Source organism: Primulina eburnea, chromosome 8 (assembly GCF_022965805.1).
Source record: "Primulina eburnea isolate SZY01 chromosome 8, ASM2296580v1, whole genome shotgun sequence".
In the NCBI taxonomy this organism is placed as follows: domain Eukaryota; kingdom Viridiplantae; phylum Streptophyta; class Magnoliopsida; order Lamiales; family Gesneriaceae; genus Primulina; species Primulina eburnea.
In genome coordinates, this window is record NC_133108.1 from 2775065 (window position 1) to 2798031 (window position 22967).

The 22967-nt window shown below is 33.1% G+C and overlaps 2 protein-coding genes and 1 pseudogene across 4 annotated transcripts; all 3 read right to left on the reverse strand.

Annotated features, from left to right (window-relative positions):
- Positions 1 to 4742: 4742 nt before the first annotated feature.
- Positions 4743 to 6888, reverse strand: LOC140838394 (homeobox-leucine zipper protein ATHB-6-like). Its single transcript, XM_073204657.1, has 3 exons — positions 6322 to 6888; positions 5665 to 6008; positions 4743 to 5528 (listed from the first exon to the last, which is right to left on the reverse strand). Exons 1-3 carry the CDS (start codon positions 6383 to 6385, stop codon positions 5076 to 5078), a joined length of 861 nt encoding a protein of 286 aa, XP_073060758.1. The 5' UTR covers positions 6386 to 6888; the 3' UTR covers positions 4743 to 5075.
- Positions 6889 to 10767: 3879 nt separating this feature from the next.
- LOC140837683 (dicarboxylate transporter 2.1, chloroplastic-like) lies at positions 10768 to 13291 on the reverse strand (annotated as a pseudogene).
- Positions 13292 to 15322: 2031 nt separating this feature from the next.
- LOC140838395 (phosphatidylinositol 3-kinase, root isoform) lies at positions 15323 to 22659 on the reverse strand. 3 transcript variants are annotated; one of them, XM_073204660.1, is made up of 17 exons: positions 22492 to 22659; positions 22152 to 22251; positions 21959 to 22055; positions 21583 to 21741; positions 21275 to 21484; positions 20153 to 20331; positions 19432 to 19579; positions 19000 to 19095; positions 18121 to 18256; positions 17913 to 18034; positions 17195 to 17389; positions 16907 to 17077; positions 16682 to 16819; positions 16297 to 16451; positions 16050 to 16193; positions 15811 to 15958; positions 15323 to 15717 (listed from the first exon to the last, which is right to left on the reverse strand). In XM_073204660.1, the coding sequence occupies exons 1-17, from the start codon at positions 22601 to 22603 to the stop codon at positions 15580 to 15582; spliced, it is 2448 nt and encodes an 815-aa protein (XP_073060761.1). In that variant the 5' UTR covers positions 22604 to 22659; the 3' UTR covers positions 15323 to 15579. The 3 variants fall into 3 exon arrangements, with proteins under 3 accessions (XP_073060761.1, XP_073060760.1, XP_073060759.1); XM_073204659.1 differs by having other exon boundaries at positions 22152 to 22270; XM_073204658.1 differs by having other exon boundaries at positions 21959 to 22251.
- Positions 22660 to 22967: the final 308 nt, after the last annotated feature.

Sequence of the window (22967 nt, forward strand, 5' to 3'; positions counted from 1 at the left end):
CTAAGAGTATTACTTTTTATTGTGAATATGAGTAGGGTTGACCCGTCTCACAGATTATGATCCATGAGACGGTCTCACATGAGACTCACTCAAAAAGTAATTGAAGCCTAAATATGTTCATCAGTAGTAATTTATATTCAAATGAATAAGAAATAAGTTCTCAAAAATTTCGATTTCACTACTATTAGCTTTTAAAATCTACACCATTTCGACTTATAACTTAAGGCATAGTTTGGCACACATGATAGGATAAACATGTGATATATAATATAAGGATAAGTTAAGGATAAATAAGATGTATGATATTATATTTAATATTTGGTATGATTTTAATAAGAGTGATTAAATTTATATATTAGATTGTAATGACAAAATTAACCTTATCATAATAAATTTTATAATTTCAAATTTGTTGCTTGAGTTCATATTTCTTATTTGTTCATGCGCCGACAGTTTTTGCATGATTTATTTTTATTTTACCTAATTTTATATATTATATAATATGATAATTGAGCCCTTAATTTTGTGAGCCAAGTCAAATATAAATTTTTAAGGTTAATCGAGTGATACTAATAATTTTATTGAGATTCATACAAACCATTTATATAATTATCTCGAGTTCATTTATATATTTATCATATTATATAATATATAAAAATAAATAAAAATATTTATTTAATTTTAATTTCTACCTACAAGTAAAATGAGAGAACAATAGAGTTTAGGATTTTTATATATTGAAGGCAATTAAGTCATTTGTGGTGTTTTTATCATAAGATTAAAATTATCACATCTCATAAAAGGGATATTTTATCCCCACATAAAATTATTTATCACGGGCTTATGATAATATCACGAGCTTTCTAAAAATGTACCAAACATGTGATAAGAGATGATTATTTATCAATCCCTCTCTTATCCCATGTACCAAACTATACTTAAATGTAATATTTATTGATTCATATACATTTTTAACTTGACGTTTGTCTAAGGAGTATGTCTCTTGTGAGACAGTCTCACGAATATTTATCTGTGAGACGAGTCAACCTGACCGATATTAATAATAAAAAGTAATACTCTTAGCATAAAAAATAATATTTTTTCATGAATGACCCAAATAAGATATCTGACTCACAAAATACAACCCATGAGATCGTCTCACACAAATTTTTGTCTTATATAAAAACACACAAAGAAATAACTAGGAAAAAAGATGTGATATGATGATATTTCACGAGTTATCAACTGGTCAGCTAGCAACTATTTTACCATAGATTTTTATTCTCAAACATTACCACTTTTTGTTCTTTCAATATTTTATAATTTTAATCACTAATCTAAAAGTATAAATATTTATCTATGAGAAATGTCAACTTATTTCATATCTACAATGAAAAATAATATTTTTGACATAACAGATAATATTTTTTTCTGGATCGGATTGGAGATCTCTCTTATAAAATTAACCTGTGAAATGATTTCATAGGAGTTTTTTGTGAAAGAATATTTATTTCAAACACTCTCTTCTCAACCAAAAATAAATGATTTTTTCAGCGAATCCAAGTTTTAAATGTAGGGTATGATATGTGATTAAAAAGTGTAATAATGAAATCGTTGATCTAAGATTCAAATTTCCAAGTGGTAAACTTGATCGAGGCCCAATACTAGGAAAGTTTCAACTTTCAACAACCTTTATTTATATTTTATTGAGTATCGTATTCTATATGTGATAATTTAGTGGAGAAATATGGATATTATTTTAGACCTATATTGAATAAGATTATGTTTCTTGTGAGACGGTCTCACAGATCTTTATCTGTAAGACGGGTCAACCTTGCCCATATTCACAATAAAAAGTAATATTTGTAGCATAAAATGTAATATTTTTTCATGAATGACCCAAATAGATATATGTCTCACAAAATACGATCCGTGAGACCGTCTCACACAAGTTTTTGTTTTTGCATAATTGTTGAGTTTAAAAAAATCCATCAATCTTGATTTTAATGATAACTAAACTTGTTATTTTGTTTTTAACATTTTTACTCTAAGTGAGAAGTTGGTAACTCAAAATGAAAGTCGAAACTCGAATTTAGTCCAACCGAAAATTTGACGATCTGCAGTATTTCGATGATATCTCACAGCTCGGTGATGCACAAGACCAGCAGCCAAAACCACTGAACATAAAACTAAATTTGGGAGAAGTTGTATTTCACGTCAGTTGAGCTCAATCGGATGTTATCAAGGCAAACTGATATGAAGAAGGCATATCAGTTTGGCAGATTAGCAAAGATTTTTTGGACATGAGCAGTTGAAGTATTTTGATCACTTTGATCAGGTTGGTTATCCAAATAGAATGATTCAATATGTGTTACGAAGCTAATACGATGATCTACATATCATCTTCACAAATCAAAGTCTGAATCGGAGTTTAAGATGTTGATAAATGACAATGAACATACTAGTTCTACACCGGTTGAAATCAACAATATTGATTTCAACAGGCCTCATCAGTTTGGTTCAGTCTAGCTGACGAGCCCAACTAGCAGCGGACCTCAAAATCAGTTAGACTCGAGAAAAGTGGCTAGCGATGTGAAAATGATCGTTTCGATATAAAAAACAATACAAAAGGTTTTCAAACAATCATACTCTCGTGTCTAATCATTCTTAGAGCCTATAAATACAAAATCTTGCATATCAAATACAAGTTTTAAAGTGTATTCAAAGCATGAGCAACCTACATTAAGAAATTAGCTAAAATGAGAGAAAATCTATGTGTGAGGATATATTTGATATATACATATAGGGTAAAAATCCTCACACACAATTACTCAAACATATACATGAGGTTGGGTTTCAAAGTTTAGATGAATGAATTTTCACACAAAATATTAAATAGTGTATTTGTAGTCTTGACATAAAAACGGTAAACATCATTAAAATTGTGAGGTTGCGGCCTATAATTGAGTGTGTTATGAGTTTCGATTAGGCAATAGATAAGTCTTAAGTTGAAATGAGTTTGTACAAGGATTTCTATAAATCAATATCTTCCAGAAGATCCTTCTTAGGGGAAGAATGAGTGACGTCGGAGCTGTTAATCCCGAACATTCATAAACAAATCTGTGTTTATTTATTTATCCAATTTACTTATATTGCTACTGTTTTGAAGATACATTGTTGAATCATTTTATGTGTATTTCAAATACCGAAATATTGCATAACAAATGTTTGATAAAATGTTTCAACAAAAAAAGTTTTTATCCGTTCAACTTACATATCTTTTAAATGCTTTACTAAAATGATTAATATGTTTTTACGAATGATTATTTTGAGTGTTTTCCGCTTAATTTGAAAATCAAACTTGATATTCAATAGTATTTCAAAACTCGAACTATTATACCTTAATTATTATCCTATCAATAATATTGAAAAATCATGAAATATATTTATATAAGGTGATAAACTATCAAATCTGGATGGTTACGTGCCAAGTGTCCAGACGGAATTTGTTGTCTTCTTAGATACATAAATTGGAAGAGCTTTTAGAAACTCATACCACACAACTTTTTCAGCATTCACTTTAAATTTTGTTTATGTCTATTTATCTGATAATATTGAACATATGAAAAAATTACACAACTTTTTTTTACAAACCCGAGTTTAATGATATTCGACTAATAAGCTCGCGAGTTTGTTTACGAACTTGAGCTCAGCTCATTTATGTGACTTGAGCTCAAGTCTGGCTAATTTATTTCATTGTCCCACATTGATATTTGAGTGAAAGAGAAGATATTGATATTGTAAAATGAGAAATCTACCCCCTTGAACCCTCGTACCTTAATTGTTTTTTTGACTAAAAATGTTTAATGAGATCGAAAATAAGCCTGTTTAACAAGCTCGAAAACGAGTCCGCTTCATAAACCGACTCGTGACAGTTTATTAAACATAATAAACGAGCTATTAATGAATCAAACTCGAGCTTAATAATATCAAAACGATCCAAGTTTATGCTTTATGATAAAAACCCGAATCGAACTCGAACTTTATGTTATTCTAGCTCGGTTCAACTCGTTAACATCCCTAAATCCTAATAAACAGCCCCTTAATCTATTCATTTATCTTCTATGTATCGACAATTTATATGCATCTCTTTTTCTCCTAGAAATTTCATTGTCACAATCAGAAAAGCATTACACCAACATGCTAAAATTCAATTCATTACACTACCATGCTTGTATACAATATACAGTACATAATTTTCATAGAAATTTGATAGTAAAAATTTACAATCGCAAAAAAAAAAAAAAACAACGAAAACTTGCACATTTATCGTCATAAAATATTAAGAATCAAATATTAGTTTTTATATTTAATAGTTGGTAAATTTTTACAATCGGAAAACAAAGACTATGAACTTGAACAATTTTTTCCCATCAAAATCAAAAGACAAAAACTTGTGTGAGACGATCTCACGAGTCGTATTTGTGAGACAAATTTTTTATTTGAGTCACTCATGAAAAAATATTACTTTTTATGTTAAGAGATTACTTTTTATTGTGAATATGAGTAAGACTGACAGTCTCACAGATTATGATCCGTGAAACGGTTTCACATGAGACTCACTCAAATCAAAAATCAAGAAGAATACCAATCTTAAACATACATATTATTATATTAGAGCCACACTTAAAATTAAATTGCATAAATTTTCCACCATAACAAAAAGAATTTTCTGGAGTGGATTTTCTTGAAAACGAATAATAAAAGCATGATTGTGAAATTTTATTCCCTTTTTAATCCTTGCCTTAATACCTACACGCTTCCTGTTCCCCACACCCCACGTGAACTCTGAGCACCATTCTCTGGCCCCCTACACTTAACTTTTGTTGATTTGTGCAAGGACTCGATCAGATAGAAAGACGGTGCTTTGCTTGATTTTACAAGTGCCAAGTCCAAGATTCACATCGCTATACAAAATTGTCTTGGCTTTGGGCGAGTGAGTCACTGGCGGCCTGATCTTGTTTGATATTACCTTATTTTTCAACTTTTTGCCTTATTATGTGACGAGATGATCTTCAATTCCATACATCATATGAGTACCAATGGAGGGTTGGAGCTTGAGCATCAGAAAACAGAGAAGTGCAAGATTCCTCATCAAGAAAATCGTGTTCTTCGATCTTGACAAGCTGTGGCTGGGGATGAGGATTGTGGGCATCCTCAAGAACACTTGCACTCGCTTTAACATCTGAAAACTCGAAACTTAGATTCATGCAAGAAATGGACCCGTTTCGGGAATCTAGGAATTGATGTGGGCTATTGTCATCGTTCAAGACTGCACTCGAATCTGTGCTATCAGAGGATCCGTTGTTTCCATAATAATTCACGTAGTTATTATTATGCTCGCAAGCGACTGTTTCATGTTCAAGATTACCTTTTTCTTCATCAGAAACCATTGTTGCCTCTTGTTTTGCAGAAACTTTGCTCTCGCTTTTACCATCTCCATTATCCTTTGCTTTTAGTTCTTGAATCTAATAAGTAAGAACAAAAACAAGAAGTCATGCGTAACTGACATAGTTTTATAACTTGAAAAATACATATTTTTATCTCAGATTATCAAATAAAAGAGAAATTTTGCTTTATGCTATATTTCTCATAAATTATTACCTCTTTGGTCAAAATTTCATTATCACGGTGCAGAGTTTCATAGTTGAGCTTAAGGGAGTCGTAGTTGGCTTGGAGGATGCCGTAATCTCTTTCCAGCTGCTTGGTTTTCCACCGTGCACGGCGGTTTTGGAACCAAATAGAAACCTGTCTCGGCTGCAAGCCGAGCTCTTGTGCAAGCTTCATTTTCCTGTCAGGTTCAAGTTTGTTTTCAACTTCAAAATTCTTCTCCAATGCCTTCACTTGTTCAACTCCCAATCTTCGTTTCTTCTCCGTAACATGCTTAGATTCTTCAACCAACCCTTCAAAAATGGTCCCAAACTCCCCGGAATACATGAGATTGTTTTCTTGATTATGTTCAACAACATAAGACGGAAAATCAGTACCACCAAAAGAGAACAACATCATGTGATTATATATATTGTCCCAGGGAAAGACAGAAGAGATCCCAAAATGGTTAACAAAGGGAAATTAAAATTCATATCAATTAAAGGAAACAAGATTGGATCTTTGATTAGAAAAACTTCACAAATCATGAACGTGAATAGTGCAGGGACAAGAAAACACAATGAGGGGATGTTTGAATGTATGGGATAAAAAACAAGATCCATTAAAAATGAAACCAAGAGTAAATAAAAGGGAATATTTGATGCTAATCACCTGTAGACTCTGGACAGATGGACATCAAATCACCCAATGAATCCGAACTGTCTGGTCTCTTCATGCTTGATGATTGAGGAGACTTAGTTACCAGAATTTCGTTCTAAACCAAAAACTCAAGGATGAACTTAGGTGTTTAATTCCATTCATTTTAGCAGTAAATCTTTTTTCATTTGGAATGAGGGGACATGGTAGTCAATATCCCATCACACAAACTTTCCCAAAAGGTGCAGTTTCATATGTACGTAAACTCAATGTGAGTCTTTTGTTTTTTCTATGGTACCCATCGCCTTTCTTTTTCATCACCTCCTCCAACTCTGCACCCATCGGAAAGAAAAAGAAAAACCAAGAAAATTAAGCAACGAAAACCCGAAACTCAAGAAAGAAAAATAAAGATCTTCGAGCCATTTCCAATCCACCAAAAGCAAAATAAACTAAATGATGGAAAGCACAAGTAATCGCTTTCTTGTTTGTTTTACTCAATCAATTCAACGGAAGAAGCTCGGGGGTAGTGGGTGAAGATCAGTAGTACACTGCTTGGCCAGTCTTGCAAGTTGCAACCTTTCTGTATCTATAAATAAAACCAACTCGGGTTACACATGCGGTCAGAATCTGACTGGGGTTAGGTGAATTGCTGCTTTGGGTTGCAAATGAAATGAACTCCAAATTCACGGCAAATGAAGAAAACTTTGGCAGTGGGCCACCGCCAGAAATTTTCAACAGCCTGGTGTCATTTGGGATATCTGGGTACTCGTTGGTTTCAATTATATACTTTTTGGTACATAGATGTTTATTCATGCTATATACTTAGTAAAAAATGTAACTTTATATATATTATTATTATTTTTAATTTGATCAAGTAATATTAAATAATTAAATAAAATTATTTTTTATTTACAAGAGTTATTCAATATAAAAGAGAAGTTTATTAGATTTTTTTATATATAAAATATGGATTGATTTGAGGAGATTTTTAGTAGAGTAAGAAGAGTAATTATGAAATTAAATATTTTGATGTACTCTAAAATAATTACTCTAAGGGTCTCACACTTAATAATAATATATATATATATATATATATATATATATATATATTAAGATAAGAATATATATGATCGAATCCTTATCGTTTTACCAAAATTATAATCGTCGATAATAATATAACTCAAATATTTTAAATCATACAGAAGCATGAGCGTCATGTTGCGATTACTCCACCAAGCAAAAAATAATTATTGTACCCAACAAACTTACTCTTAATAATAACAATTTTTACTATCAATAAGAATCAAACTCGTAACATTTGATCTGATACGAATTATAAGACCGAATGTTTGTCATTTTTTCCAAAATTTACAGTAGTGCAATTGTGCGATTCTGATATTTTAAATTGTAATGCACTTATGCACGTCAACCACCACCTTCCAATTTTTCTACTAATCAGAAGCAATTATTAAACTCCAACAGAATTGTTAAAATATAAAATGGTATAATCATTTTATAGAATAATTTTGTATTAAAAATAATAATAATTATATAGGAAGAAATAACAATATAATGAAATGAGTTGTGAAAAAAATTATTCATTTTGGAAAAGAAATGTATTTATTTCACGCACACACACAAAGATAGCCTTATTTTCATGCCTACATAATCTCCACGAGCCTCGAGGTATTTTTCATTTTTTACAAGTCTAAGTCAAATTATTTGATTTTTGTTATTTATGATTTGATAATATTAATATACTTATAAAAAAATTAACTAAACTATAGTTTGTTGTTATACTTAAGATTTCAGCGCATCAATTCGAAATTCCGAAAAATATAAGTAATAAAGTAAGTACTAAAAGGAAATCCAATATTCGATTATGCCTCGCATTAACATAATCAAAATACCAACTCGAATTGAAAATTTAAACGTGCCATTGTAATATCATTTATTTACATGGATATTTATTCGTAAGATGAGTCAATCATGCTTATATCTGCAACGAAAGTAATATTTTTTTGGTATAAAAATAATATTTTTTGTATAAAAAGTAATATTTTTTATGAATGACTGAAGTAGAATATTTATCTTAAAAAATTGATTCATAAGAGTGTCTGAGTTCTTGTATAATTTGTAGGGGAAGTTATTGAAAAATCCCCAATCAAAAAATTTCTTTGGCTTCACTCCCTACCCACAAAATTGTGGTACTATGTCATACAAAATGTGGTATACTTCATGTGGAAATGTGGTACACTTCATGTGAAAATGTGGTACTAAAAAAGTACCTAGGGACTGAACACAAAAAAAAATGGCGGCTGGGGACTGAACCCAAATTTCCCGTAATTTTTTATAAGATAAACTATATTTACAACATATAATATATGATAATATTGAAGCAATAATATTTCTTACAATTTGTGGTGGGACAAGTCCCTACAATAGCAATTAAAAATTTTGTTTGGTATACATCAGATTCAAGTAATCTACAGGATATGTGAATAGTATCCTTTATTATTAGGATTTTTTCTCATCTACAAAAAAAGTTTGACATTGAAAATCTACAAAAATGGATGACGATGATTATATTTAGAAATGAGAATATGTCTGACGCCGTCTCACAGATTTATTTTCATGAGACGGATTAATTCAGTCTATATTTAAATTTTAAAGTAATACTTTTAATATAAAAACTATATTTTTTCATGATCGGATCGAGTGATAGAATATAAATTCTTATATAAAACTAAACAGAATTCAACAATTTCGTGATCGGATCGAGTGGTAGATTTATCGAGAAATGATTAAAAAAATTAAACAATTTCATCGCAATCTCCATTAAATTAATCAAAGCTGACGTTGGGTAATCTCAGATAAATAAAGGAAAATATCATATTGCCTCCCTTTATATGAAACTAATGATATTTTATGGTAAAAATATTATTTTTACGGTAAAAATATTATTTGATGCAATTCGAACCAATTTATGATAAAATATTATATTTTATGGTAAAAATATTAATTTTCAATTTAAGTATAGACCGAATTAATTCGTCTAATAGAAAAATTCCGAAAGATGACACAATTTGTTATACTTTAAATCGATTAATTTTGTGAGACGGGTATTCGATCCGACTCAATCAATGAAAAAAATATTATTTTTTATGTTATATTCATGATAATTATATATAAGATCAATTTGTCTCATGGTTATAAAGACTTGATCATATTTTTCATTCTAGGAAACTCGATCTATCAAAATTTGACAATACATTCCCCAAATTTTCATGGTTCACTTGATTTCTAAATTTTAATGTAATAAAAAAATATGGTCATTATTATATCTTGACAAAATAAATTTCTAATTATACTAAGATAAAACAAAGACTTTGGTTTATACTTTTTTCGTATTAAAATTAAACATTTTATAAGTAAAATTTATAAAATCAATTTATTTTTCTTTGTTGATAACAACCTATCAATATTATTACTAAATTAAATTTTACACTACGTCAATTATTTTTTATCACATAAAAAATGAAGAGTTGATCTCATGTGAGACCGTATCACGGATCTTAATATGTGAGACGGATCAACCCTACCCATATTCACAATAAAAAGTAATACTCTTAGCATAAAAAGTAATACATTTTCATGTATGACCCAAATAAGAGATCCGTCTCACAGATACGACCCGTGAGACCGTCTCACACAAGTTTTTGCCAAAAATGAATTGTATCATACAGATAAAACACATGTGAAATCAAATTCATATTTAAACCAAAGCAAAAACTTGTGTGAAACGATCTCATCTGTCGTATTTTGTGAGACAAATATCTTATTTGTGTCATCCATGAAAAAATATTACCTTTTATGCTAAGAATATACTTTTTTATTGTGAATATCGGTAGGGTTGACCTGTCTCATAGATAAAGATTCGTGAGATCGTCTCACAAAAGACCTACTCTTAAACTAAACAAAAATAAAAAAACCAAAAGTTGGATATCATAAAATAATTTCATTGAATTTTTTTTAAATCTGATCTATCTATTAAAATAAAAAATATAATCAAAGATTTATCTATTTCCACATATTTTTTCAATGATATGTTCCCAAATATATGTAACATTAATTTAAAAAAAAATCTGAAAAAGGGTAAAAAATTTTAAAAAAAGACATGATCGCCCTTAAAGTTGTCGGCTTTTAAAAGTTTGTCTTATTTTCCATTTCGTCCAAAAGTGTGGGAAAGCTGAGTGAATATTTTAATTTACAATCAATAATTACATTTTTTATCCATTTCATTCTAATCAATATTTTTGAATAAAGAGATCATATTATATATTTATTTTTGCCTCGAAAAGAATATATTCTCCTCACCGTAACGCTCAGTACAAAATTGACTGAATTTTTCCATTAATAATTCCACTGAAAGCAAGAAATCATACATTTATTACAAGTGGATGGTCGCCACATGTATTATATAATATCACATTAAAATATACATTTATTTGGTGTAATAAATACTTAATCAGTGAAGCAAAATGTGCAATGAGAATGCTAACCTGCTTGTTGGGAACTCAATAAAGGCCTAAGATTTTCCACCAAGCAGCTCCGGACAATGCCCACATAACAATGTTGATCACAGCTATTGCTAAACCCAGTCTAAAAACGTCGCGAAGATCTACGTAACCGGCTGTGAACCGAAGTGAAAAAAAGGACAATGAATCGAATATGTTCAAGATCATAATCCACAAGATTCAAATGTTTAAGGTTGATGTAAAAGAAACGGCCAAATTCACTCCAAAAGTACCTCCATAGTAGATAGCAGCCTGACCACTGCTATAATGTGTAATTGCACTGAAAAGATTGGTGTTGTATGCCAAAGCAAGTGTAGCCAACAAACTGGGAACTTTGGATGCTAAATGCATGGAAAGAAAGGCGGAGTACAGAGCTCCGACGTGGGCGGTTTGACTTGCGAATAAATAATGGATGAAGAAGTACGTCGTCTGAAGTATACAAAACGCACCAAACCAGCCAACTGAGAGAGATTCAAGGAAATCTGCCACGCATTCAGACATCCAAGGTATGACACCGAGAGTTGTTAACTGTCCCGCCATTCCGACTAGTACCCCAAACCAAGCCAAGGTATCCCATGCTTGTTTCTCGCTTAAGCAGTCGTCCCAACCGAGGACTCCAAAGAGCAGGAGTAACGATAAACCGAGCATAGCAGCAATGACGCTACTCATGTTGAGAGCTTCTCTGTACAGTTTATTGTTATGCGTTAACATACTTCACCGATCAGGGACTTAAGAATTCAGAGCAAGATGATGGAACCAGTAGTACCAGATGTTATCGTAATCATATTATATGTAATAAGAAATCGACATATTTTCAAGATTTCCATACAGATTCTCTGGATTTGATAAAGCTTAGTATGTAGACAGACATACCCTGCAATCCACAAAGCAACTGTGAGAAGCATTATTCCCATCAACAACCATTCATCACTCTTGATGCCACCCATCTGCTCCAACTTCCGTCTGGCCATAGCAGGAGCATCTGGGGTGGCCTTTATCTCCGGAGGATATATCTTATACACGATAATCGGAGTTGCTAAAAGAGATATTAGTGCAGGTATGACAGCTGACTTAAGCCAGGTGATCCATCGACTAGGAACGACAACGCCAAGACTCTCGGCTAATTTGATACACAACAGGTTTTGAGCTGCACCCGTCAGGAAAAGAGCAGTTGAGCTACTACTGCACTGTCACACATCAGAAACTAAAACTGTTCAATCACTTAGTCACATGTTAAGGGTTTGCAACAGCTTATTACAAGTGCTTTTCGACTTCTACGTACAATTCTCAGACATTTCGTTGGCTTTGAAACAAGCTCTTGCAAACATTACCTAATTAAACACGATCGCCCTTTTGGTCAGTGAGAAATTCTTTTAGTCGCACATAACTTGGTCATTAGTGACGCCATTACTAAGGTGAGTTGATCATATATCTCTAGTCTCGTATGAACAACTGAAACTTTCATCACGAATCTTTTTAAGTCGAAAAGGGGATTAAAATTTATTTATTTTAAAATTTCATATATAATTTAGTTCACACATTAAAAATAAATAAAACAATTGGACAAGCCTACTCCACTGAATTCTTGTACGCCCTTTTTCTATGTGGTTCAAGATTCTTACTTTGTTTCGCATATCCTCCGCACAAGGGATGATTATTTATCGAGTCAACTGATCATATAACTATACGCAAAATAAAATTTAGTAAACCCAACAATTGAATTGTCGTTCAATCACGAAGAGCACTAGTTACTTACCTGAATCTGAGACTGAACGAGATACGCACCAAGCTTCCTGGACGAGACATCATTGGGAATACTATTGACAGCCATGGCCAAAGACTTGATGATGGGCAAGAAAATCCCACCAGCTCGAGCAGTAGAGCTCGGCATTGCGGGGCAAATCGCCGCCTCACCCAGAATCAGCCCATAAGACAAACCCAGTGTGCTCCTTCCTAGCCATCTCACGAACATCATGGCTATCCTATCCCCTAGACCAGTCTTCACAAACCCTCTAGAGAAGAAGAACGAAACGACGATCAGCCATATGACCTCGTTAGTGAAGGCTGTGAACGCGGCGGTGAAAGTGAGCGTTTCAGTGATGACTGTGGCGGTGAGGCAGACAAATGCCCAGGCGCCGACAGGCAATGGGCTGAGGATGAGGCCGGATATGGTGGTGATGAATATGGAGAGGAGGGACCAAGCTTTATAGGTGACGGCGTGAGGCTTGGGGACGGCGAAGCGTAGGATGAGGCCAAGGGTGATGGAGATCAGCAAGGGAAGTGGCCTTGCGCCTTTCCACTTGAGGTTGAGAATCCGGCGGCGGATGGTGGTGCTGGTGCTGGTGGTTGTCGGCGGCGGTGGTGATGGGGAGGTGGTGGTGGTGGGAGGGTGAGGATGGGGCTGACATTGGAATATTTGTTGAGAAGAATGAATGGAGTAGTGGATGTCTGTGTATATATATTTTTGAGAGGGAGAGTATGATTTGCATGCATGTTGACCTATTGTTAAGTTAACCTGCGGTGGAGACAATCGGTTGATTTTTTTTAAAAAATAAATTTATTTGTTTTCCCCTCTGCAAATTGTTATTATTAAATTAAAAAAGGATTTAAGTGTCATTAGTATTTTTCAAAATTCGAATCAATTCAATCTAAACTATAATGTCATTATATTATAGGGTTGATTTCAAAATAATATTAAATTGAATAATCATATTGATTGTATAAAAACTTTAAAACTGCTTCTATTAGAATATTTGATTTCAAATTACATTATGATCAATTTCTTCGAAATATTTATAGCCAAGATGTTGTGATTTACATTATTTTAGAGAGAAAAGTATGAAAAATTGACATAAAGTTATTATTTATTTTTTATCATGAACCGGATCACTGAGATGATCAATTTCATCGAAATATTTATTGCCAAGATGTTGTGATTTACATTATTTTAGAGAGAAAACTATGAAAAATTGACATAAAGTTATTATTTATTTTTTATTCATGAATCGGATCACTGAGATTTTTTAAAAAGCCTTTTATTTTTAATTCATTTTAATTGGAATCTCATGTCATAGTAATGATCCTGGCTCACCAACAATTCTCTGATTGTCGTTTTATACATATACGTGTGTGTGCATACATTTAAGATGATATCTTTGGATGATTTCCAAATAATGTTGCTTTCGTTAGCAAAAACTTATGTGAGACGGTCTCACGTGTCGTATTCTGTTAAGATTATTATTTTTTATTGTAAATATCGATAGATTGACTCATCTCACAGATAAAGATTCATGAGACCGTCTCACAAGAGACTTACTCTTATACACACACAAAAAGCTCTTTTTACCATCTTTTAAACATCGTGAGAATTACTTTATCCCAAAATATTATGTAATCATTTGGGTAGGCTTCTACACGTATATAATATGATTGTTTGTAGCAATATATATTGTGTGGGCGTGCATGGATTTGCTACTTTCATTATTCAATGAGCCATAATTAATAACTATACATTTAATATTGTTTGTGCATCAAAAAGAGGGTATTAAAAAAAACTAAAATTATTATCGATGACTTTTCTAAGTGCAAATTGTATTCATCACCTCTGTAAAATACAAGAAAATCATAAAACTCCACGTTTATGATCAAAAATATTTTCAGACCCCGAGTTTTTTCAACGAGTTCTACACCTATTTTTTTTTTTTTGTAAACAAGGTTTTAAAGGTTAATTAATTGAGTTCTTGAAATGAAAATTTGTTACACAGATATATTAGATAATTTTTTTTCTAAAATTTGTTTTTTCCCCATAAATTTGCCTGACTCCTACCACGATTCAATAAACCGACGTCTGGGTTTCTATGGGAAGAGAATAATATATTTTATGTGAAGTGGGGGGTAGCCACAGAAACCCATTCACGCACTTGGTCAAAAAGAGAAGAAAGTGGAGATCTCTGTAATGACACTCGTTTGTCGAAAGAAAAAAACTTGTGTGAAACAATCTCACAGATCTTATTTTGTGAGACGGATATCTTATTTGAGTTATCCATGAAAAAATATTACTTTTTATGTTAAGAGTATTACTTTTTATTGTGAATATCGATAGAGTTGAACTATCTTACAGATAAAGATTCATGAGACCGTCTCACAAGAGACCTACTCTTGTAGAAATGTGATGGACTTCTATTTCATTCCCTTCTGATTTAACTTATTTTTTGTGTCTCTGTTTCTTGTGCCAAAAGATCTTCTCCAACGCATGGTTCTCCGTAACATTCATGATTAATGAGATGTAACTTCTTTTAATTTCTTTTATAATCAACACAAGATTTCTTTTCGTATAGGATGTCAAGTTCTATGATTAACCTGTATTATATTATATAAAAAGTTGCGTTAACGCTAGGAATTTATCATATGTTTAGCTATATCGGGTCCATGTTACCAAGTGGAAAAAGGTCCTACGTTCATTTTCCCTTTCATAAAAAGGTATATGAATAAGCTAAGTGGAAAACTAATGCAGCTTATTTACAAAAATAGCTAAAACACTAAAGTTTAAAAACCAATCAATATTTACATATTAATGATACATCGCGAGGTCGCCTTTCTGCATGCATAAGTTGGTAAGGAGCACGGAAAGCAATCACAGTTAATAAGAAGATTATATAAATACTCCTACTGACCTGAATCTCGGTTTAGTGTTAAATTAACGCCAATACTGCGCCCAGCGATGGATGGTTTCAACCATTTGAGGAAATAGTGCACTGACGCTTTCATTGATAAGATCCTGGAAAAAATGAATTGACTCCTCATCGTCTAAGTCCAGACGGAACTTTTCTTGAAGCTACATAAACAATGAAAAACATATTTACTCAGGGAAAGACATAAATGCTGTTCATTTTGGAAGGCATAAAATTCATGAAAAAGGAGATATCACCTTAAGAATTCCTTTTTCAGGATCAGAAGCTATGTCAGGAATGTTTGAACCAGCCATTAAATGAAACAGATTTAAAGTTAAGTTGCTCGACTTCCTGAGAATGTTGTATGCTTCACAACAGTAGGATTTGAACCTCGTATAATACTGACTGCAAGAAAAAGGGGAAAGAGAAGACTTAAAAAAATTGAAAAAATTAAAAATGTAATTGATTGAGTAGGCTTATATTTTTGGACAAATACCTTTCCGCTCCACCCATTGCTTCAACCATTTCTTTACAAAGTTTCATAGGCGGCGGAAAGGGCTTCGGATCTCTACCAAGAATAAAACCAAAATCCACATGAAAAAGTCGGCCATCATCTTGGAGAAGTAAATTATCAAGGTGCCTGTTAATCAAGAAGATACATAACTTTAGAGTTTCATTAATTAGAGTAAAAAAAACACAAGATGCTAGAAATACAGGCACAATGATTGCTATATTAAAATCACCTGTCACCAATGCCTAGAATATATGTGATAACTGAGTATCCAGCACAGCTTTTAATAAATGTTTCAAGACAAGTAGCAGTGATTCCAAATGGTCCATCAGGATCAGAGTGAAATTTTTGTAGATAGCTTGTAATACTTCGATGTTCTGACAGAATCTGGAAGAGTGAGGAAGAACAATTCAGAAATGATAATTAATACTGTTAAATGATGCATGCATCTTCAGAGTGGTATCTCTAATAGAATGCTAAATCAGAAAATTGTAATATGATCAATTATTTTATTCTATATGTCAACTTAATGAAGCAAGCGAAATTCTGATGCACTTAAATCCAAGTATATAAAGCTCATGAATCACGATGGCTCAGTGGCATGTCGAATTAGTTACCTGCGCCAAAGATTTGGATGGAATAAATTCAAGCATGCCTTCATCATGCCCCGTCGCCAACACTCTATATGGAGTCAAATGCAGGTCGAGATTCTCCAATTTAAGCAACCGATCCATTAATGATACCATTTGAATAACCTGATATTAACTTTGAAACATTACACACAATCGCAAAGAAATCATCCTTAAGTCAGAAAGTGCAGTTACAATTTGGGATCTACCTACCAATTGGTCTTGCCTGAGATCATCTCCTTTTTTAAATATGATCTTACAAATTCCTCCACTTGCAGTTCGAAAAGATAGCCGCAAAGGATTCAATGCACTTTTAAAAATTGATGATTCTGATGGTATGATTCCTGTTATAAGGACCCCAGGTGCTAGAGGTGATCGTATAGGCTGACAATAAAATTACCTCTTTAATTCCAAATACTTAGGGTGAGACTATGTTATCCATGACATGTTTTGAACAGGTAAGAAGCACATGTATGTTGGAGAAGCCACTAAGGGCAGTACCTCATCAAAATATGTGAGCTCACTTAGAAGGCCTGACAAGAGATGACGAAGCTTTTCAATCTTCTTCTGAGTTCCACCCTTCACATTTCTCACGTCTTTCATGATAGAACACAATTGAGCAGTCAATTCGGTCTCACGCACCAAACTCTGCCACAACTTCAAACCATCTTCATCACCATTAGCAGCAGGACCCAACTGATAAAATGTAAAACAGTCAGCCAACAATAACTAGACCAAAGAGAGGGCAAAAAGACAGCAGAACCATGTATCCAACAATGATGCTCAAGTATTTGTCAGGTATTGGTTGTTTTGTTTTATTCATAATACACACTTCAATAGTATTAAAAGTTCTCTTCCATGCCTGGCCACATCAAGACAAACGATAGATGAATTAAAATGTATCCACATATTTTGTCGGGCACAATGGCATGATGTCCAAATCAAGTAGCAAATACTATTTGTCAGAAACCAAAGACGCACGGATGGAAACATAATTCACATTTTCTCGAACATTTTAAATAGTTAATAATCATGCAAATCTCTTTCCTACAGTGGGTGGCCAAACCACAAATACAAGTCAGCAAAAATAGCATTACAACATTGACAGAGCCTACCAAATGCTTCAGCAGGAACCAATCTACATCCAGAACAAAAACACACATGTAGAGAGAACTAAAAAAATAAATTTCAACTCTAACAAAGAAGGGAAATTTCATACCTTCAAAATACTCTCTTCCAGAACCTCATAGGCACAATAGAAACGTCTTCCATATACAGGATCATGGAGTTCAACCGCAACGTACCACCGGAAAAAGCTAGCCAATTCAATATTGCGTAATGCTGCATAATGATTCCCATGGACCTTAAAATGAGCTTGGAAATATCTCAAATCTGTACAAGTTTACAATATTTATTGAGAAGCTTACACCGTTGCACAAGAAAGTGACAAAGGCGTGACTTATCAGAACGTTCAAATCGAAGAGCTTGAACCAGTTGAAGTAGGTAGCACTGAAGCTCTTCATCACCAGCTCTCTCAAGTACACTCACTGCATATGCTCGGACCTATTGAAAAGTTCATATTAGTATTATGATTGTTTGTTTAGTACTTACTATATGGGCAAAGATTGAATATCTAAAAATGGTACCATGTTGTTGATTGGAACAATCATCACAAAGTTGGGCATAAAGCTAGCATCATCACAACAATTTCAGAGTCAGTTTATAGTTTCTAATAGCACCTAAGCAACTCTTTTTCTTGAAGAGATGTCAACGAACTAATTCAATCCACATCCACAAAATATAACGAATAGATTAATCAAATTCACTGAGATTGTGAGGCCAGACAATCCTTGCACAAAGTGTCTAACTGTGAGTCTTTTGTAGTACTAGAACCAAATAATACATAACCGCTTACTGGAACTCGTATTTCCAACTTACAGGTAAAAACAAGTATCATGGATTCGTCACATGAATGTTGTGTTCCATTAACTCAAAAAAAACAAGGTTTAGGCACCGACCAAAAGAGTTTAATATTCCCCGAGCTTCAAACAAATAAACCAATATGATTCGCATAACTATGCTACTCAAACCACGATGGGAATGGAGTTACATGAAAATTTCTTAAACAACAAGACTTTGCTCTACACAGAGAGAAAAAAATAAGGCAAAAAAAAAAAAGCCATTCCTGCTTAGCATGCATCAGTTTGTGGAACTGGTCTTGTCAGACGACATCTTTACACTTAGTCCAAAAATATCACTAGCATAAAAGAATAAACCAAGAAAATGCAAAGAAGTCACATATTAACCTCTTCACTCTCAAAAACAGGAGATAGAAGTTCTAGTGCATCAGAAACATCAATTGTCTCCCACTTTCCCATCAGTTCCAAGGCCTGCTTTGCTTCCTGAAACCAACTCACATTTTTCATCAAGAGGAAAAGTGGAAAAAACTAGATTCACCCACTAACAAACCTAAGCTAGCAAAAGCTTATAACACCTACCTTTTTCCATTTGCTGAATACTCAACTATTGTCATGGTTGTAATGTGAGACGAGAGTCACAGTACATTTCAAGAATTTCTCTACTACTTACCTCGAGGAAGGGGGTTTGTGAGTGTATCCAATAAATCTATAACATATAAGACAACTTTAACCTAATGATAGCATTAAAAACCAGATGACTTTTTATACATAAACATATGTTTCACAACAAATTACCTAAGAGATTTTCTGTAACAATACCTGAACGTCACTCCATTCTACACATCGTAAGAACTTTGTGAGAGCCCTCTTTTCTGACATCAATGAAAACCGGAATTTCCAGAGAAATTGCTTCTCCTCTCCACTTAAAGTCCTTGTAGGTGGATATTTGAGTATCCTTTGTATAAACCTAAATATTTACATGGTAGTTGTTTAGCTACAGCAGATAAAGTCATTTACATAAAAAAAAGTAACAGTGCCTCCAATTGTGGCTGAATTAGGTCATACATAATTTTTATATGAAGTTAAAAACATGACTATTGACTAAAGGCTGGGGATATGGGCAGTCATATGATGCAAATAAACGCATCATAAACTGGTTAATTATATATATATATATATATATATATATAAACTGGTTATAAAATTCTAATAGACAGATTAAGTGAAATGGAATGCTCTGAACCAAGTTATAGGTTCCTTAAAACATAAAACTATCTTTACTCCCTCAAAAGACAGATAAGACTTTCCCAGATGCACGAGAAATAGTAGTACATAATAATTAAACACCAGATAAGCACAGAACCAATGGATATAACATTTTGTCAAGTAATAAGGTTGGTTTGGAGCCAAGCCCTGAAAGACATCATGTGTATCATATCATATAGATAGAGACCTTTTTAGCAGAAATATAAAGCAAAAACTGATTAAAAGATGAAAGAACCAAAAACAGGAATCAAGTTTTAGGATTTGTAAAACTTACTTTCTATCTGTAGAGCTTGGTTTAAGATCTCTGTCAATGATGCCACGATTTAAACTTCTAGCCAGCTTTAGCTGCTTGTGCTCGGAAGGGTTCATTTTTCCCACTTCAGGATCCCAGACTGTAACAAGCTCATTTGTTGAAGCTATTGGAGAAGGCATTAAAAAATTTGCTCCGGACTCCTGCAGATCAAAGTAATTGAAGCTCAAATCTATAAGCACTTAATCAGCAATTAAATCAAATTTATAACTAGTTCAACATGCTTTAAAAAAAGTACTTGGCCGGCGCAAGATAAGTATCAAGTTGTATCTCGTGCTTAAGTCAGTATCAAGTTTTACCATTCACTGGATGGCATAATATTGATGATGCAAAGTCGCAAACTGGCTGTGAGAACTTATCAGAACCATACTGAAACGATGTTTTAACCTTTAAGATGGTACTTGATTGTTTACTTAAAAACACACTATGCTGCTTAAATAAACATTTTAATGCCAGCTTTCCATGAAAATAACCCGTTCTGCACAACCAGTTACTGAACAATTAGCTTAGTGGTGCAGATATTGGTTTCCGAACTCTTGAATTCTAGTTTCAAATCGCACCGTGTGCAATTTTGAAAGATAAATAGAGATGTCAACAAACCCTGGGCCAAGGTTATATTGGGAAAGATTAAACAGGACTCCTGCATTTGAGATGTTAGACACGAGTACATAGTCTTTGTTGTTTGAGTTGCTAGAAATGATGGTACAATCTTCATGAAATCTTGCACATGTAAGTCTTCAACCAGTTTATATTGTCTTGGTTATAGTTTACCCATTAGCTCCAATGTTTAGGTTTGGCTCTCGTTGTGAAACTTCAACAGCTATAATAGAATGAAGGACCAAGCGATTTTGAAAGACTGATCATAAGAATGTCTCAACATTCTATTGTGCATTTTATTATATTAATTAATAAATTCTTTCATAAAGAAAAAGAACAATTAGAGTTCATGCCATACACCCAACCTTTAGACACAAGTTTTTATTTTTAAAACAGAAAATTATGAAGAGTTGATGATTTACACTTGCGATTCATGCATATAACAGAATATCAAAAGGTTCAAAAAGATTCAGTCCGCACTGAAATTACCTGGAAAACCACTCGATGTTCAAAGCTGCAAAAGTCAACAACAAGATATAAATGAGAACTCCCGTTTTTACTATTCTCGCGGTCCTTAATTTTCTCCATGGATTTGAATGCAAGTCGATCCAGCCAATCAACTCTTTGAATCTGACCTCTCTCGTACTTATTTACAAGCTTTTCCAAACGCTCTAATTCTCCTCTCTCATCTTTTGGAACCTATCATCCTCCCAGAGGAGGCAATAAACAAAAACGATTCAAGGATAAAATTATTTAATTTCAATGGCATAATCATGATGACTTGTGACAGGTAAAACCTTTCCAGGAGTTGTTGTGTTTAAGGAGCCATCTGCCTCTTTGCCTGACCAAAGCCTAAGTTTATGCTTCCCAGTCTTGAGCTGTTTCTTCAGGTTAAACAGCCTAATGGTTGCCCCACCGACCGCTTCCTCATTTTCATTACACGAAACATCATAGACCTACATATGAAATATCATTGTCTGTTTAAAGAAGTTTAAGAAAAGGCAATATGTAAATATTAACTGTGAAATCTTCCTATGGAGTTCAATGCATTAATTCACCAATTAAGAACTAAAAATCACAGTCACAATTCACAAACTAACTTTTCGAAAAAAATTGAACACGACAAACGTCTAAACTTTAAGGGGGTTATAATGACTAAATTTGAAGACTTACAGATATACCAAGCTGTGAATTTGCTGTCAAATCCCGATATTTCGTACTCAGCGTGATCAGTTCATTCCAAGAAAATGATGGACCTGAGGTTTCCAACCTACAGTTTACAAAAAAGCCCATTAATGTGGGGGTGAAAAACACACCTCCAAGCCAAAAAATTAAAAAAATAAAACTTTGCAAACAAGGAGCGAACCTTGTCCTCATCGGGAGTCCAAAAGGGGCGCCATCAATGTACAACATACACTCAACGTATAACTCCGGTTTCCTCTCATCTACCGTACAATCACCATCAGCTGAACAATTCAATTTATCCTATTACACTCAGTACTTCGAATTAAAGTTAACTAGAATCTTACATCTCCCAAATAGAACTAGTAATAAATACCACAATCCGAAATACAGTACAACTTGCAGCGAGCCCATTCAATTTAATATTAACAAAACCCACACTTCCATAATCACACAAAGGAACAATCAACATCATAATCATTCCAGACTAACACTTCGAATCCGTGCTAAAAAAATTTTTTTACCCGAATCAGGAGGCTTGAGAGGAGGTAGTTTCCCTTCCAAACGTTCAATCTTGAAAGTGAGAGGAAGATTAATGTCGCACGACAAGAAGAATCGGAATTCATTTACACTCATCGCTGCGACGAATTCACCCCCTGAAAACCGAACTCCCCCTCCAAACACTTTTGTGGCCCAAACTAAAAATCTGTTGATTTTAGAACCCTAAATTGTAATATGATTTACATATAATAATCCAATAAAATAAAAAAAAGAAGATAATTTTGAAAATATCCCATGTCTTTATCATAATACTTGAGTTACTTCCATTATTACACACCAGCGAAAGTGGACGTGATTTCTTTAGTTTCCTCAATTTTTATGTAATATAATATATACATATATATACACACACACATTTTTTCAATTCTTCACCACATTATTTATTCTCGTATAGTAAAACTCTTTATTTATTTTTATATAATATAATATATATATAGTT